This window comes from Erinaceus europaeus, chromosome 4 (assembly GCF_950295315.1).
Source record: "Erinaceus europaeus chromosome 4, mEriEur2.1, whole genome shotgun sequence".
Taxonomy (NCBI): Eukaryota; Metazoa; Chordata; class Mammalia; order Eulipotyphla; family Erinaceidae; genus Erinaceus; species Erinaceus europaeus.
Genome location: NC_080165.1, coordinates 67,053,979 through 67,069,192, shown reverse-complemented (window position 1 = coordinate 67,069,192; position 15,214 = coordinate 67,053,979). Strand labels below are relative to the sequence as shown.

General features: G+C 37.5%; 1 protein-coding gene across 4 annotated transcripts in view; it reads right to left on the bottom strand.

Moving 5' to 3' along the window:
* UBR2 (ubiquitin protein ligase E3 component n-recognin 2) overlaps positions 1-15,214 on the bottom strand; it is a 119,631-nt gene that overhangs the window by 19,977 nt on the left and 84,440 nt on the right. For 3 of the 4 annotated variants that reach the window (XM_060189829.1, XM_007537370.3, XM_007537371.3), the window contains exons 31-39: positions 13,306-13,399; positions 11,820-11,981; positions 10,349-10,452; positions 9,627-9,705; positions 6,332-6,480; positions 5,829-5,884; positions 2,648-2,744; positions 2,126-2,193; positions 758-893 (exon numbers count right to left, since the gene is read on the bottom strand). In XM_060189829.1, the coding sequence (XP_060045812.1) occupies positions 758-893; positions 2,126-2,193; positions 2,648-2,744; positions 5,829-5,884; positions 6,332-6,480; positions 9,627-9,705; positions 10,349-10,452; positions 11,820-11,981; positions 13,306-13,399 (945 nt within the window). The remainder of the gene's footprint in view (positions 1-757; positions 894-2,125; positions 2,194-2,647; positions 2,745-5,828; positions 5,885-6,331; positions 6,481-9,626; positions 9,706-10,348; positions 10,453-11,819; positions 11,982-13,305; positions 13,400-15,214) is intronic. The other variant, XM_060189828.1, reaches the window with a different exon arrangement.

Here is a 15,214-nt window from a genome sequence, read left to right as displayed (position 1 = left end):
GTATCCATAAACTTCTGCAAAATATATACCTGAAAGCAGAAGTACACTAGAGTTTGCAGTGAGTACCTCCCTAACACTTCCTCTCTCCACTATTCCAAGCTTGGGATCCATGATTGCTCAACAATTTGTTTGGCTTCGTGTGTTAACTCTCTTTTCAATCACCAGGTTCCAGATGCCACCAGGATGCTGGCCAGGCTTCCCTGGATTGAAGACCCCACCAATGTGTCCTGGAGCTCAGCTTCCCCAGAGATACACCTTACTAGGGAAAGAGAGAGGCAGACTGGGAGTATGGACCAACCAGTCAATGCCCATGTTCAGCGGGGAAGCAATTACAGAAGCCAGACCTTCTACCTTCTGCAACCCTCAACGACCCTGGGTCCATGCTCCCAGAGGGCTAGAGAATGGGAAAGCTATCATGGGAGGGGGTGGGTTATGGAGATTGGGTGGTGGGAATTGTGTGGAGTTGTACCCTCCTTCCTTATGTTTTTGTTCATTAATCCTTTCTTAAATAAAAAATTAAAAAAAAAATTTTAATGGGAGAGAGATGCAGAGGGACACACACACCAGAGCACTGCTCAGATTTGGCTTATGGTGGTGCTGGGGACTGAATTTGGAACCTGTGAGACTCAGGCATTAAAGTCTTTTGCATAAACATTATGCTATCTTCCTAGTCCAAGACTTTTTTTTTTTTTTTTTTTACTAAAAAGCAAACAAAAATTCAAGCACTTCCTTCAAGAAGCTGATAAAATGAAGTTACCTGTACACGAGGTAAGTAAGATCTGTATGATGTGTGCCATAGTAACCAGATGGAAAATGTGAAGATCACCAGTGCCAAGGCTGATTCCTGAAAAGTCCTGACACTGCAACGCAGGGAAAGCAAGCACCAAGTCCACCTAAGTACCAAACACAGAGAAACTGACTGATGGTTTTCCTTTCACATACATACATCTTTTCATCATCTGCTTAATGTGGTTCCCTTTGAACTGAGCCCCTCATTTTAGTCTTTAAAGGGTATCTACATTAGAAATTCCACAAGAATTGGTTAAATGAAGTTATGTAAGAGCTTTCAATGCTTTGTTTACCCAGTTATTCCCCTACACCTAACTTCTTCTTCTTCTAGCGTTCGCCCTTCTTCCGTAGCCTTATAGCTACTAATAAAAACATAGAAATCCTCTAGAGTGTGCTTAATGGAAAAAACATGGATTCTGGACCCAAAGAAATCTAGAAATAAATCCTAGCTTTCTGTTCTGAAATTTTAAAATAAGCTAGCACTGGCAAGGCTCAGTTTACTACTGGTAAATTAGAGATAATACACATGTGTTTCTGATACCTCACTAATAAAAATGGAAGGACTAAATGAGGAAGTATGTGAAAGCAGTCAGGAACTACACAGTAAGTGGCTAGCTCTTCTGTTAACCTTCTGCTGTCTGCAGCAGCGGTGGTTTAGAAGAAGCAATGAACTTTTACTGGGGACATATCTATCACCCTAAACTCTTCACAACGACGATCCCCATGAGTTCTGACAAAAGCATATGAGGTAGGTGCTAACTTAAAAGATCCAAAATCTGGTTCCCAAAAAGATTAAGTGGACAAACCTTAGAGCTATTTATATAATGTTATGCTCAGTGCCCTGTTAAAGGGAAACAGACAGATAGACAGACAGATAGCCTAACAGAGATGGGGCTAATGTCCAGCTACTTATTGTTTGGCCACCCTGTGTCTTGGTACCAGACTGCACCTGCTCAAAAGACATATTTTTCTCTACATCATACAAATTGTTTTGAGTTGTTTGAAGCTGAACAATGTGACCACAGTGCTGTATCTATGTAAAAGCACTATAGTGTAGTCCTTACACTGTTAGTGTTACTTTCACTTTCTCATAGTAAAAAGCAATTATTAGCCTCAGCCACAAAATAAAGAAAGAGAGGATTAGCTGCTGAGCTCAAACCTCTTAGCTAGATTCCTTAATATTTATTTCTTAGGCTCCTTAGGGAAAAAAAAATACTCAGAAGTGTTAAGAATAATAGAGAATAATTCCTCCTGCCTATCTCTACACTATTAAGTCTATGATATACTCATATAGTATGGTAAAAAGAATTTCAGGCAAAAATCACAAGATACTCACCAGTAAATGAAACATGTCAATATCTAATATGCATGGAAGGTCTCCGTGAATATCATCAGGCACCAATGCTAAACAACAAGAAGAAAAAATCAGCACATATTGTATACCAACATGTGATTTTAATTAAAGAAAAAGAAAAAAAAGGAGGCTTAGCACGTACAGTATTTATACTCATGAGGACCGAGGTTCAATCCCTGCCATTGCATAAACAAGAGTAAAAAGGTGCTCTAGTCTCTAATAGTGAATAAACAAATTTCTTTCACATGGTGGATTTGAGGGAGACTTTACAATGCTAAGGACTTGAGTTTCAGCCCCTGGTAACACATAGGAACATCATGCACAATAGATGTTGTGTGCCTCTCCTTATGATTATGTGTCTCTCTCAACCTATCTTCAACTAAAGAGAGTCTGCCAGGAGTGGTGGGATTACATAGGTATGCCAAAAACACCAAGAAAAAAAATAAAAAGGAAAATGAGAAATGACTACAACACACACACACACACACACACACAAATACTCACATGCAAAAAGTTTACAAAAGTGTCCTTGTACCACTGAAAGTAATGCCACTGTCCAATGTGCTGCAGCAAATCTTGTTAGTGACCTAAGACAGTCATCCTGAAAACAAGAGATTAACACAATTCACAAAGAAGCCAGCATATGAAGTAGTTCATTCAGCATAGGTAGCTGGAATTTCTCTAGATGGTAACTAGAACTGAAATCTATAACATCCTCAATGACATGTCTAATACAGAATGGAATGGAAATTTGTAACTGTATGCTGAATAATCTGAAGCTGTCTTCTTACCATGCTGCTGATTCTTCATGGAAACAAAAGAAATATGTATCAAGACAGCAAAGAGAATCCAAAGAATTTGATACATTATTTCTTTATATTTAAAGAGATACTCTATAATGCTGTACTCTCAATACCGGGAAGTCTATATGCAAAGAGATAGATCTGGGTGTCTGTAGCCATCAAACACTATTGTGGGGACTACACAGCCAAAATGACAAAACTCTTGCAATAAGGTGCAGAACTATAACAAGAACGAAAGAAACTACATGTAAAGGACCAGGGAAATAATATAATGGTTATGCCAAAAGACACCACCACTATAAGCCAAGTCAAGTGTTTAACCCTTAACACCAATTGTAATAAACTATAAACATACTAATGAGGGCTTGAAGAGGTGGCATAACAGTAAAGAACATGTTTCCAGGCTGGGGTAGATAGCACAGTGGTTATGCAGAGACTGTCATGCCTGGGGCTCCAAAGTCCCAGTTCAATCCCCTGTACTACCATAAGCCAGAGCTGAGCAGTGCTCTGGTGCTTCTCTCTGTCTTTCTCTTTCTGCATCTCTCTCAAAAATAAAATAAATAAAATACTTAAAAAAAAAAAAACACCAAACAAACATGCTTTCATGTGAGGTGCTCTGGGTAACACCATATGAGAGAAAAGAAGAAATGAAACAAGTAAAACTCAAAGAATGGAAAGTGTTTTGATATCTCTCTCTCTCCCTCTCCCTCTCTCAGTAAAATTAAATGAAAAAGTGGGCCAGGACCTCACCAATCTTTCCTGGAACCTCACCTCTCCAGAGCCCTACCTCACTGTGGAAAGACAGATACAGGCTAGGGGTATGGATCAACCTGCCAATGCCCATGTCCAGCAGAGAAGCAATTACAGTCTCACCTTCTATACCCCAAAACAGTTTGATCCATACTCCCAGTGGGGGAGAAATGATAGGAGGAAGATGACTAGAGGGCTCTGAACTCACAACTCCATCGGGACCCAGAGAGAGAAGAGGAAAAAGGGAGGGGCATTTGAATGTAGTAACAGGTATATGTGTGACTTGGAAAGGAAGAGACAATGGGACCTTAAAAAAAAAAGGGCAAATATATACAAATATAGATAGATAGTTGTAGAAGTAATAGCCCATTTCTGCAATCTTAGGAGAACTAATGTAGCTTACAATAGAGGGATTGGGGATTCAGAACTCTGGTGGTGGGATCGGTGTAGAGTTGTACTCCTGTTATCTTGTAAATCAATTATTAAATCACTAATAAAAAAATGGATCAGGGAGCCACACAGTCTATACAATAAAGTCTTGGGTTCATTCTCTGGCATCACTTAAAAAAATACTGAGGGGTTGGGTGGTAGCGCAGCAGGTTAAGTGCACGTGGCATGAAGCACAAGGACCGATGTAAGGATCCCGGTTTGAGTCCCCGGCTCCCCACCTGCAGGGGAGTTGCTTCACAGGCGGTGAAACAGATCTGCAGGTATCTTTCTCTCCCCCGTCTTCCCCGCCTCTCTCCATTTCTCTCTGTTCTATCCAACAACAATGACATCAATAACAACAACAATAACTACAACAACAATAAAAAACAAGGGCAACAAAAGGGAAAATAAATATTTTTTTAAAATACTTGAATAAAGGGGCCGGGTGGTGGCGCACCTGATTGAGCGCACACTTCACAGTGCGCAAGAATCCAGGTTCAAGGCCCCAGTCCCCACTGCAGGGGGAAAGTTTCACAAGTGGTGAAACAGTGCTACAGGTGTAGCTCTCTCTCTCTCCTCCCCACTCAATTTCTCTCTCTTTTTTAAAGATTTCATTAATATATTCATGAATATATTTATTCATGAAGACTCTCCAGAGTATTCTAATGCACAACTCCTTAGCTATGAAATGATGATACTATATTCTTCAAACAATTAAAAAGGGGTGCTCTGGAAGGTGGCACAGTGATAAAGCACTGGACTCTCAAGCAGGAGCTCTTGAGTTCAATCCCCGGCAGCACATGTATCAGAGTGATGTCTTTTTTTGTTTTTCTCTCTTTCTCATTAATAAATACATAAAATCTTTAAAAAAAAAACAACCAATTAAAAAAGGTCCAGAGACAATGTTTTTGCAATGAAAAGCCAGCAAACTGACAAAATGTTGGGTAGTTAAACTAACATTTTTGTATCCAGTAGGTCTTGTATAAAGTAGTTTCTTTATAATGTAGATGAAAAAAAAAAACAATGCTAGTGAATGCTGAAGAAATGACATTATTAAGAGTATCTTTGTGTGTAAAAGCTGTAGTTTTCTATGAATCACACTAAGTGAGGGCTTATTTAGGTTTTCACTTCTTGGTTAGGCTCTTACATTCATTCTGGATCCTGAGAAGTCTTTATAGTAATGACTGGAGAGAGCTCCACAGATTCTGATTAAAGATGAAGAATAAAGCTATGTGATTTTGTTCTTCAGGGCAATTTTGTGATTCTAAGCTTGCATAGTGGCTAGTGTATAACAGCATCTGAAATAAGCTACACAGAAAATTTAGCAGGCTCTATATCACATTTTCATTTTTCTAGGTATTAAATGTACTGTTTTGACATTAATTTGTACTTATTTACATGTCTTAGTAGTGAAATGGGCAAGATGGTGGTAGAAGGTATGTTTTGTTCTCTATTTACAATTAAAGCACCAGAAATTAAAAAATAAGCCCTCTGCTTATAACTCGGTACCTCCTAGGTCACCTCTGCCTCCCCTACCACCCCACCTTTTCATGTGTTTAAGAGTTTTGTATGGTAAGAAAAATCAAACCACAAACATTGTTTCTTCAGTATCATTACAGAAAATGGGGAAGCAGTAAATAATCATTCCAGGCTTTTAAAAGCCATTAATTTCCATTCTACCATTTTGTAAATTGAGTACGTACCAGTCTGCAAGGCAAAGGACCAAATATTGGCTTATCTTCATCACTTAAAATTCTTTCTGCAGATAAAATAAAAATGGATAAGCTGGTAAAGTTTATCTTATGCATATTTTATGACAACCTTCCAAAGTAAAAAAAAAAAAAATTTTTTTTTCTACAGAGAACACAACATTCAGGTTTCAAAATCTTTAAGTCACTTCACAAGAATTAACCTAAGAAAAATTTAATTTCCTCACCAGAATTAACTTTGCATGAAAAGCAAGAAATGAAAACATATTCCCTTAATAACAAGAAACTAAACACACCACAGAAATGAGTTCTCTGTTGCTGTGATTAATTTATAGATTAATTTATAGTATTGTGTCAAAGATTTGCACCAGTCTTTATATTATTTCTTCATCCTGTTGTCCATATTAAATATCACATTTACATACAGGCTTCCATACACAGCACATGTCAATATGTATTTACAACATAAAGGAGAGAGATAATACTAAATCTCTTACCTAAGCTTTGGATGGTGTATGCACAACTACCCCAACACATTATGGGCACACGGGGATCATCTTCATTGGGATGAACTTTTAGTCCCACTTTATAAGTAGCAGTTCCAAATGTTGTTAACATTTCTCTTATGCTCTCAGAGTAAGGGTTCCTGAAATGAACGTGTATAAACTTAGCTCAAAAACAATGTGCTTCTTCTTCTTCTAGCGTTTGCCTTTCCGTAGTCAGTCAACAGCGTCAGGTTGAAAGCTGTCAGGAGCTGCTTGTTGCTGGCTTTGAAAGTGACTGGGATCCATGTGGATTCAGTCGGCTAGGAAGGATCGTCAGTTTCCCCAATGAATGGGTACTCACAATGTGCTCGTAACAATTAAATGATTGTTTTGGGAAAAAAAGTGTTAATTTTACTTGTTTTTGAGGAAACTGGCTTATATATGTGTTTTAGAATTTTAGAATTTAGAATTTGCCACCTCTCCAAAATGTGTCACCATACCTTGCCCCCACCAAAGCACCAATATCCCTCCACCAAAGTCCACTGAATCTACTCCCCATACCCTCAGACCCCATGACAACCTCAGTATTGTACTTTAAGGCCAAATATTTATCTTCATATTAATATTTCTTCATATTCATATTAATATTTATCTTCATCTGAATGCTTCTGTTCCCCTTGCTTCTTTCTCTCTTTTACTCTCACTAATATATATTTTTTCTTTTCTTTTCCCCAGAGCACTGCTCGGCTCTGGCGTATGGTGATGCTGGGGACTGAACCTGAGCTTTTGGTGTCCCAGGCATGAACACTATGCATAAACACTGTACTATCTCCCCAATCTTTGAATGGTTCAACTTCCTAGTAGCTAATTGCTATGTTAAAACTTAACCATTACTATCTAATACAATTATATGAAAACAGAGTTTGTCAGTTATATGAAACGGATAAGCAAATAGCCCCAGTCTGAAAGGACTTAAGTTCTCTATGGGTTGAGACAGGAGCAAGACACAGGGCTGAAAACGAGGTACTGAGTGGATATCGACTTACCAAACTGTGGGACTATGCATGACCTCTTTCCCCATTGAAAAAATATCAGCAATACCCTGTCACAGATTATATTTTCAACTTTCAAGAATTCTCAGGGGCTAGCTAGTTATAAACTGATATGCAGACGTCTCAAGTACAGATTGGCAGGAACTCAATTACCTTTTATGAGGTTTATAGGTAAGGAAGCGTAGGTATTGGGAATCCACTGAACTTCTTAGTGCCTTATCTTTGAAGAAGTCAAAAAAGGGACCAATACACATTTAATAAAAAAGTCGAACACCAAAGATATAAGCTGAAGCAAGCAAGCAAGCAAGCAAGCAAGCAAACAAAGAAAAAAATTAACTATGAGAAAACAAATAATGTGGGGGGGGGACTTATATGAGGGCCAGAGAGACAGTATAAGTTATGCAAAAGACTTCTATGCTTGAGCTCTGAGGTCCCAGTTTCAATTCCAGTACCATCTTAAGTCAGAGGTGAGCAGTGCTCTGGTAAAATAAACAAGCAAGCAAGCAAACAAACACCTTGGATATCACAGATGCCAACAGTAAGCTAACATAGGAAAAACTGCCTTAAAAAAAAAAAAAAACCAATGAAATAATTTATGTAAGCAACCATAAAAAATACCCTCACTACTGATGGAAATCTTCAAATTCAAAGACTCTACTGAAAACGCAGCAAAATAAATGAAGAGTCACACACCAAGAAATAGAGAGAAAGATCAGAAGATTGGGAATTAAGGAAGATTATGAGCAGTTTCCAGAAATAATGAAGTAGGAATGAGAATGATATTGTTATTAATTTCTCAATGGATGTTGGAAAGTTAGTAAAACACTGTCTCCCAAATATTGATGAAAAATTATTTTTAATTTTTTTGAAAAATTATTTCTAATCTATGAAAATTTAACACCCAGGTATACTGTGGTTGCTAAGAAAGTAATCTCCTGTGCAAAATGAGTGAGTGAATTAAGAATGAGATTCAGGAAACAGCAAGAGCACTGTCAAGGGAAGTCTTACGATAACAGCTGGATTCTATCCTGACTGGTACAAAAGTCAGGGGTACTATTATTCTCAACTCCACTGTTAAAGAGAGGGTTGCACAAGCTGTAAAGCTACTAAGTAGTGTGCTGAGAACTGAACTAAGCAATCTAGTTCTAGAATTTATGCTCTATTTGTGCAACTAACTTGCCATGTGGTAAAACAGTGCTAAAGGGGGTCGGGCGGTGGCGCAGTGGGTTAAGCGCATGTGGCGCAAAGCGCAGGAATCGGCGTAAGGATCCCGGTTCGAGCCCCCGGCTCCCCACCTGCAGGGGAGTCGCTTCACAGGCGGTGAAGCAGGTCTGCAGGTGTCTATCTTTCTCTCCCCTTCTCTGTCTTCCCCTCCTCTCTCCATTTCTCTCTGTCCTATCCAACAACGAATTGCGTCAACAAGGGCAATAATAATAACCACAACGACAACGAAGCTACAACAAGGGCAACAAAAGTGGGGAAAAAATGGCCTCCAGGAGCGGTGGATTCATGGTGCAGGCACCAAGCCCAGCAATAACCCTGGAGGAGGGAAAAAAAAAAAAAAAAACAGTGCTAAAAACATTCTGGTTTTGATCCTGGATTGCTAATAGGTCAATGGGGCCATAAGTAGAAATATGGAAGTCAGAAGGAAGCAGAGGATTTGATGGGAAAGCTGGGGAGTTTGGGCTTTGAAATTCTGATGAGGGATTGTCAAAGGGGTATAGTAACAGACCAGAAGAGGCAGGTTTGAATTAAATATATAGGCTTCTTATGTTTTTAGTCAATATACCTACAATAAAAACCACCATTTAATGCTTAAACTTCAAAATTAAAGATTAGTGTCTTATAACAACATTTCACTGCTTACATTCTTTTTCTTTTTCTTTGCCTCCAGGGTTATCACTGGGGCCCAGTGCCTGCACTTTGAGTCCACTGCTCCTGGAGGCCATTTTTCCCATTTTTAAAATAGGATATGACAGAGAGAAATTGAGAGAAGAGGGGAAGATAGAGAGGAAGAGAGAAAGACAGACACCTGCAGACCTGCTTCACTGCTTGTGAAGCGACCCCACTATAGGTGGGGAGCCAGGGGATCAAACTGGGATCCTTGTGCTTCATACTATGTGTGCTTAACTCAGTTCACCACCACCTGGCGTGCTACCACCCAGCCCCTTAAAGGACATTCTTACAAATTGATGACTTAATTTTTTTTCAGTTCAAATAGTACAAATTTAAAAGTAATAAAATAATACACTTACTTAGGATGAAAATCAGGCCTAAATCCTTCAGGGAGCTGTAATCCACCCATTTTGTCTGAGGTCAGTAAAGATGCAATATCTACAGAAATAAGCATTTTATATCATTATTCTTTAGCCCACAATATCTGCATACATATCAGTTATTAATTTCATTCTGAACAAATAGAAAGTAGGAGAAATTCCCACTAATTATGAAACCTGGCTGACAAGTCACTCAAAGCATTAAAAAAAAAAAAAAAAAAAGTACTCTTCTGTGGTTGATACGACACCCTTTTTAGTCACCTATGCTTTTCAGAATACTACAACCATGAGATGATAACTAGGGGAGAGAGTCCTATTTTGTTTTTATAATAAAAATCAACGCCGTTAATTTTATTTAGAACACTTTCCCACATGGTCATCAGTACAGCTACTGCATAGTCTATAAAACCTGGGATGCCTTTGGTAATGACAAGTCAGCTAGTCCACTAAAAGCCAAACTTAGCTCTATGCAGTTACATTTCCCCCATCCCCAGCAGCTCTCCTATAAAATGGGGGAAATAAGTGGAAGGTGTTCACTGTAGACTTCATATGATCTTTTATGTTTCAAGGAATAAGAAGTAACGTAGTAAAAACAAATTTTGTTCCACTTTAAAAAATATATTTTTAAAGTTTCTTTCAGAACTAGATTTTCCAATAGACTTCAGGGGGAAAAGTGAAAGCAGGTTATTATCAGAACTTACTAGGAATACTTTCTTCTTTCCTAAGAACCTGCAATGCTTTTACTTGCTGAGATATTGTTCTAATCCACTGAGTCAGATTTGGTTGATCTGAAAAATTTAACCTGCTAGAAAAGATTATAGAGAGTGTTTAGTATTTTGCTGTTTAGTTTAAGACACAAAGACTCACTAAATAATGATGAACATAATATTTAACATACATTGAAAGTACTGCAGAAGATATGCCTAGGGAAAATTTATTGCCTTAAAAATCAGAATAGATATTTTCGACTGGAATTTAAAATACAGCATGTCAAAATGCTAGTAACACTATTCGCCAAAAATTGTACTTTTTCAATAATGAAGTTTGCTAGTATTTCTTAAATATTCCAATTGCCACAGTATAACTAGTAGTTACTGGATGCTTATTATTTCTATAGGCACTTAATGATTAAAAGCATCTTATAGCATTACATTTAATCCTCAAATAACCTTAGGAAAAGAGATTACATTATTGTCCCCATTTTACAGATGAAGAAACTGAGGTTTAGAGCTATGTAACTTGCTCAGACCATATAAAGGGCAGAGCTAGCATTCAAACCCACCTCTATCAGATTCCAAAACCTACTTAAGACTATGCCATAATTGACTCTCAAAAATCCAACAGAGGTGACTCTTTCTATGCCGTGAATCCTTTAACAATGGTCAATTTCTTATCAATTAAAATGCAGGTAAAAGTCAGAAGCATAGTATTCCTTTAGGATTAAAAAGCCTAAATTCACATTTAAATTCAATGGCACTTAAATAACATTTTGTGGCAGCATTAACAAAGATACCTAGTCTGAACACTGTAATGAAAGAGGAAAAAAAAACTGGCTTTGTTGTCAGTTGAATCTAAATTGCAGTACTGAATGAAATAGATAATTTAAAAGTTTGAGAAGTGAAAGTTAGATCAAACAGAAGACAGCATTAAATTTATAAAAAATGGACGTCCAATATTACTAACTGAAAGAACTCGAAAAATTATGACAAAAAGCATTCATCTTAATACATCTATAGATTTTCATTTTGACCCAAATGTTTAAGTTAATGTTGGTTAGTAAAATGCCAAAAGGCAAAGGAAAGTCAGCTTAATTGTAAAATATTCAACAGTTAGTCTGAACTGCTCTATCAAATTTATTGACCATCTCTTAAAAAGTATGAGGGAGATATTTAAAGTATGGTCTTAGAAGCAAAAGAAGATTCATGAATATGAAGAAATATATTTTTTAAAGTGTTTATGGGAAACAAACTAAGACATGTTGGACCTGTATCTTTCAAAAACCAAGAACCATACTACATGGGGCTGCTAGAAAACATTTCTGTATAAAAGCTTGGGAGGCATCTAGAAAACAAGCTATTACCCAGAGTGACAAGCCCTCCCCCTTTGTATTACTTTGCTGTCGTCAAAGGAAACTATTGCTTTGATATAAAGGCTTCATGAGCCAAAACTTACTTGTTAAAAATATTTCTTGGAGGAAGCAGCAGAGGAATAACAGTGTTACTTAAACATTCACAAAGGGGACAAAGGAATTCTCCATTTTCTACATCATAGCTTGTGTGTAAACGTAATCTCTGTTGTCTTCGCTGTTCTTTAGCTTGAACAGAATCAAAATACCTTTACAAGAACACATGAGGGATCAAAAACAATGGCATTTTTCCCCCAACAAGAGCCACAAGGACTAACAATTTAAATAATTTGCTTCTACAAATATCCAAAAGTTAAAATCCTAAAATGAACTGAATTATTTTTAACATTCATACTTTATTTTTTTGTGTTTTTTTAGTTATCAAAGTGGGTATAAGTTCTAAAACAGGAAAATTGAAGAGTCATAGAAATATGCATTTAACAAAACAGCAGCACATTTCCTCATCCCAGTGCTGATGGCTATTTGCTAAGAGTTGTTCATAATAAATGAACTAGCACAATGCTAAAATAACAGCACTGATTTGCTGGTTTTTCAAAAGCACCATTTAGAACAAGTTCAAAGCTATTCTATCTTAGCTCAAGGAAATAAGCAGTACTAAAGCCTTCAGAATCAAGAGCTATTCACCTTAGACCTCAAGCAAAACATTATATTATATATTATGTAATGTATTATATATATAATATATAACACATTATATATATATATGAGGGATTGAACCTGAGACTTTGGAGCCTCAGGCATGAGAGTCTCTGTGCATAACCATTATGCTATCTACCTCTACCCAGAATGAAAATTTTTTAAATCTTTTTTTTATAACCTTTTAAAAAAATATTTATCTATCCCCTTTTGTTGCCCTTGTTGTTTCATTGTTGTAGTTATTATTGTTGTTGGATAGGACAGAGAGAAATGGAGAGAGGAGGGGAAGACAGAGAGGGGGAGAGAAAGACAGACACCTGCAGACCTGCTTCACCACCTGTGAAGTGACTCCCCTGCAGGTGGGGAGCCGGGGGCTTGAACCGGGATCCTTATGCCGGTCCTTGCGCTTTGCACCATCTGTGCTTAACCTGCTGTGCTACCGCCTGACCCCCTGAAAAAAAATTTTTTTAAAGAATTTATTTATTTATTTATTCATGAGAAAGACAGGAGACAAAGAAACAGACATTGCTCTGGTACATGTGCTGCCAGGGATCGAACGTGGGACCTCATAGTTGAGAATCCAATGCTTTTTTCTACTGCACCACCTCCCGGACAACCAGAATGAAATTTTAAAATGAAATAATATAAAATATTTATCTATTTATTTAATTTATTTATGATAGAGAAAAAAAATCAAAGCATCACTCTGATACATGCATAGCCAGGGACCAAACAGGGATCTACTGTTTGATAGCTTCAATGCTAGATCACTGCACTCTACTCCCTGGGCCACTTGAATGTAATTTCTTTAATTAAAATTTTAAATTTTGTGCCTTTGAAAAAAATCTCTTGAATAATAATAAGAATATACATTACCTTTGCCAACAATGGGCATGCATAATATGTCCACAGCTACCAGTGTGTGTTCCACAAGACAAATCAGGGTGCATGAACAATGGGTCGTATTTTTCTGCATTACAAAACAAACAAGCAATTTCCTTATAACAAATATACTCCTTGAAATCATGAAATCCTTGATAGTACAGATGAAATGAAATGCTAGCTTATTCCTTTCAGTTACATATCAATGATTTGTTCAGGACTCTAGATAACATAGAAAGCAAGTTCTCTTTTTTTTTTTTAAGCTGGGGGAGTGAGTGTCACAAAACCTTTATTTGTGCTGATCTGTTGTTCACCAAGAGCTACTGAGGGTCATGATATACAACAACACAGACACACACACACACCACCTTGAAATTTATTTTACTTGCTTTCTTTCTTTTATCTCTTCCTTCTTCTTCCTCCTCTTCTTTTTTTTTTTGGCCTCCAGGGTTACTGTTGGGGCTCAGTGCTTGCACTACAAATCCACTGCTCCTGGAGGCCATTTTTCCATTTTGTTGCCATTATTATTGTTGTTACTGTTATTATTGCTGTTGTTGTTGGATAGGACAGAGAGAAATAGAGAGAGGTGGGGAAGACAGATAGGGGAGAGAAAGATAGACACCTGCAGATCTGCTTCACTGTTTGTGAAGCAGACGGGGAGTTCAAGCTTGAACTGGGATCCTTAACAGGTCCTCCTGCTTTGCACCATGTGCACTTGACCCTCTACACTACTGCCTAGCTCCCAGAAAGCAAACTCTTTTTAATTTTTTTCACCTTGAATAAATGGAACTTCCTTGAAATGTTAACTGAAATTGGAATTCTGTATTTGAAGACTTCTAATCCTTGAGATATTTCACACATTCAAAGGGCACCAAGATGTCTATTTCTTTCATATGCCTTGAGTTCAGTGAAAGGATATCCTTCATGGGCTTGTCTTTAATACTGTCAGGGCAGCCAGGTCAGAATGATCTCTAACAAAGTTAAAAGATGTTTTGGAAGTAATGGAGTGCTCCACAGAAGAGATTCACCAGAGACACTCACGCAGCAAATAACCACAACACTATTATCAGAGGCCAAGAGGAGCAAAAAATTCAAAAAGGCAATGCAGATCAGAGAGGGTAACAGGGGCAATTCAAATAAAGCTTTCTGCTTGATATTATCTTTTCATATTTAAAGAAGGTGAAAAATGAAGACAAACATAAAATAGTTGCCTGGGCCCTTGAAATTTTTGAATTACCTATCTAAATAAATATAATTTTTTAAACATTTAGGAAGAATTATTCAAGTATTCAATTTGTTTTGTAATTTTAGAACTATGCAGATGTTATAACAGTATAAAGATTATTTATTTTTATTCTTTTTTAATCACCACCAGGGTTATAGTTGGGGGCTCAGTGTCAGCACTATAAATCTATTGCTCTTGGCAGTCAGTTTTTCCTTTCTATTTTATTTGATATGATAGAAAGATATTGAGAGAGAAGCAGGGCAGGATAGAGAAAGACAGTTACTTGCAAACCTGCTTCAGTGCTTGTGAAGCCTCCCCCTGAAGGTGGGGATCTGGCTTGCACCTAGTAACATGTGCACTCAATCAGGTGCACCATTGCCTGCCCCCAAGATCTTTTATATGTAAATGGTGAAAGTATTTGGGAAATCTGCTTGTAGACAACATTTTTTCTTCATGAAATAACAAAGTAAGACCCTCACTATATGAGTGCTTTGGAAATTTCCAAGACAATGCCTGCTTTCAAAGAAGTTTACTGGATTCACTGAGGCATGTGTGCATGTAACACGTCTGACATAAAAGCATAGTAAACAGTGCAGATGCTTTTGTAGGAATGAATGACATATTCCCCCTAGCTGTTCAAAGAGGGTAGTCAACTGTCATCCTCCTTAAGAGAAAACT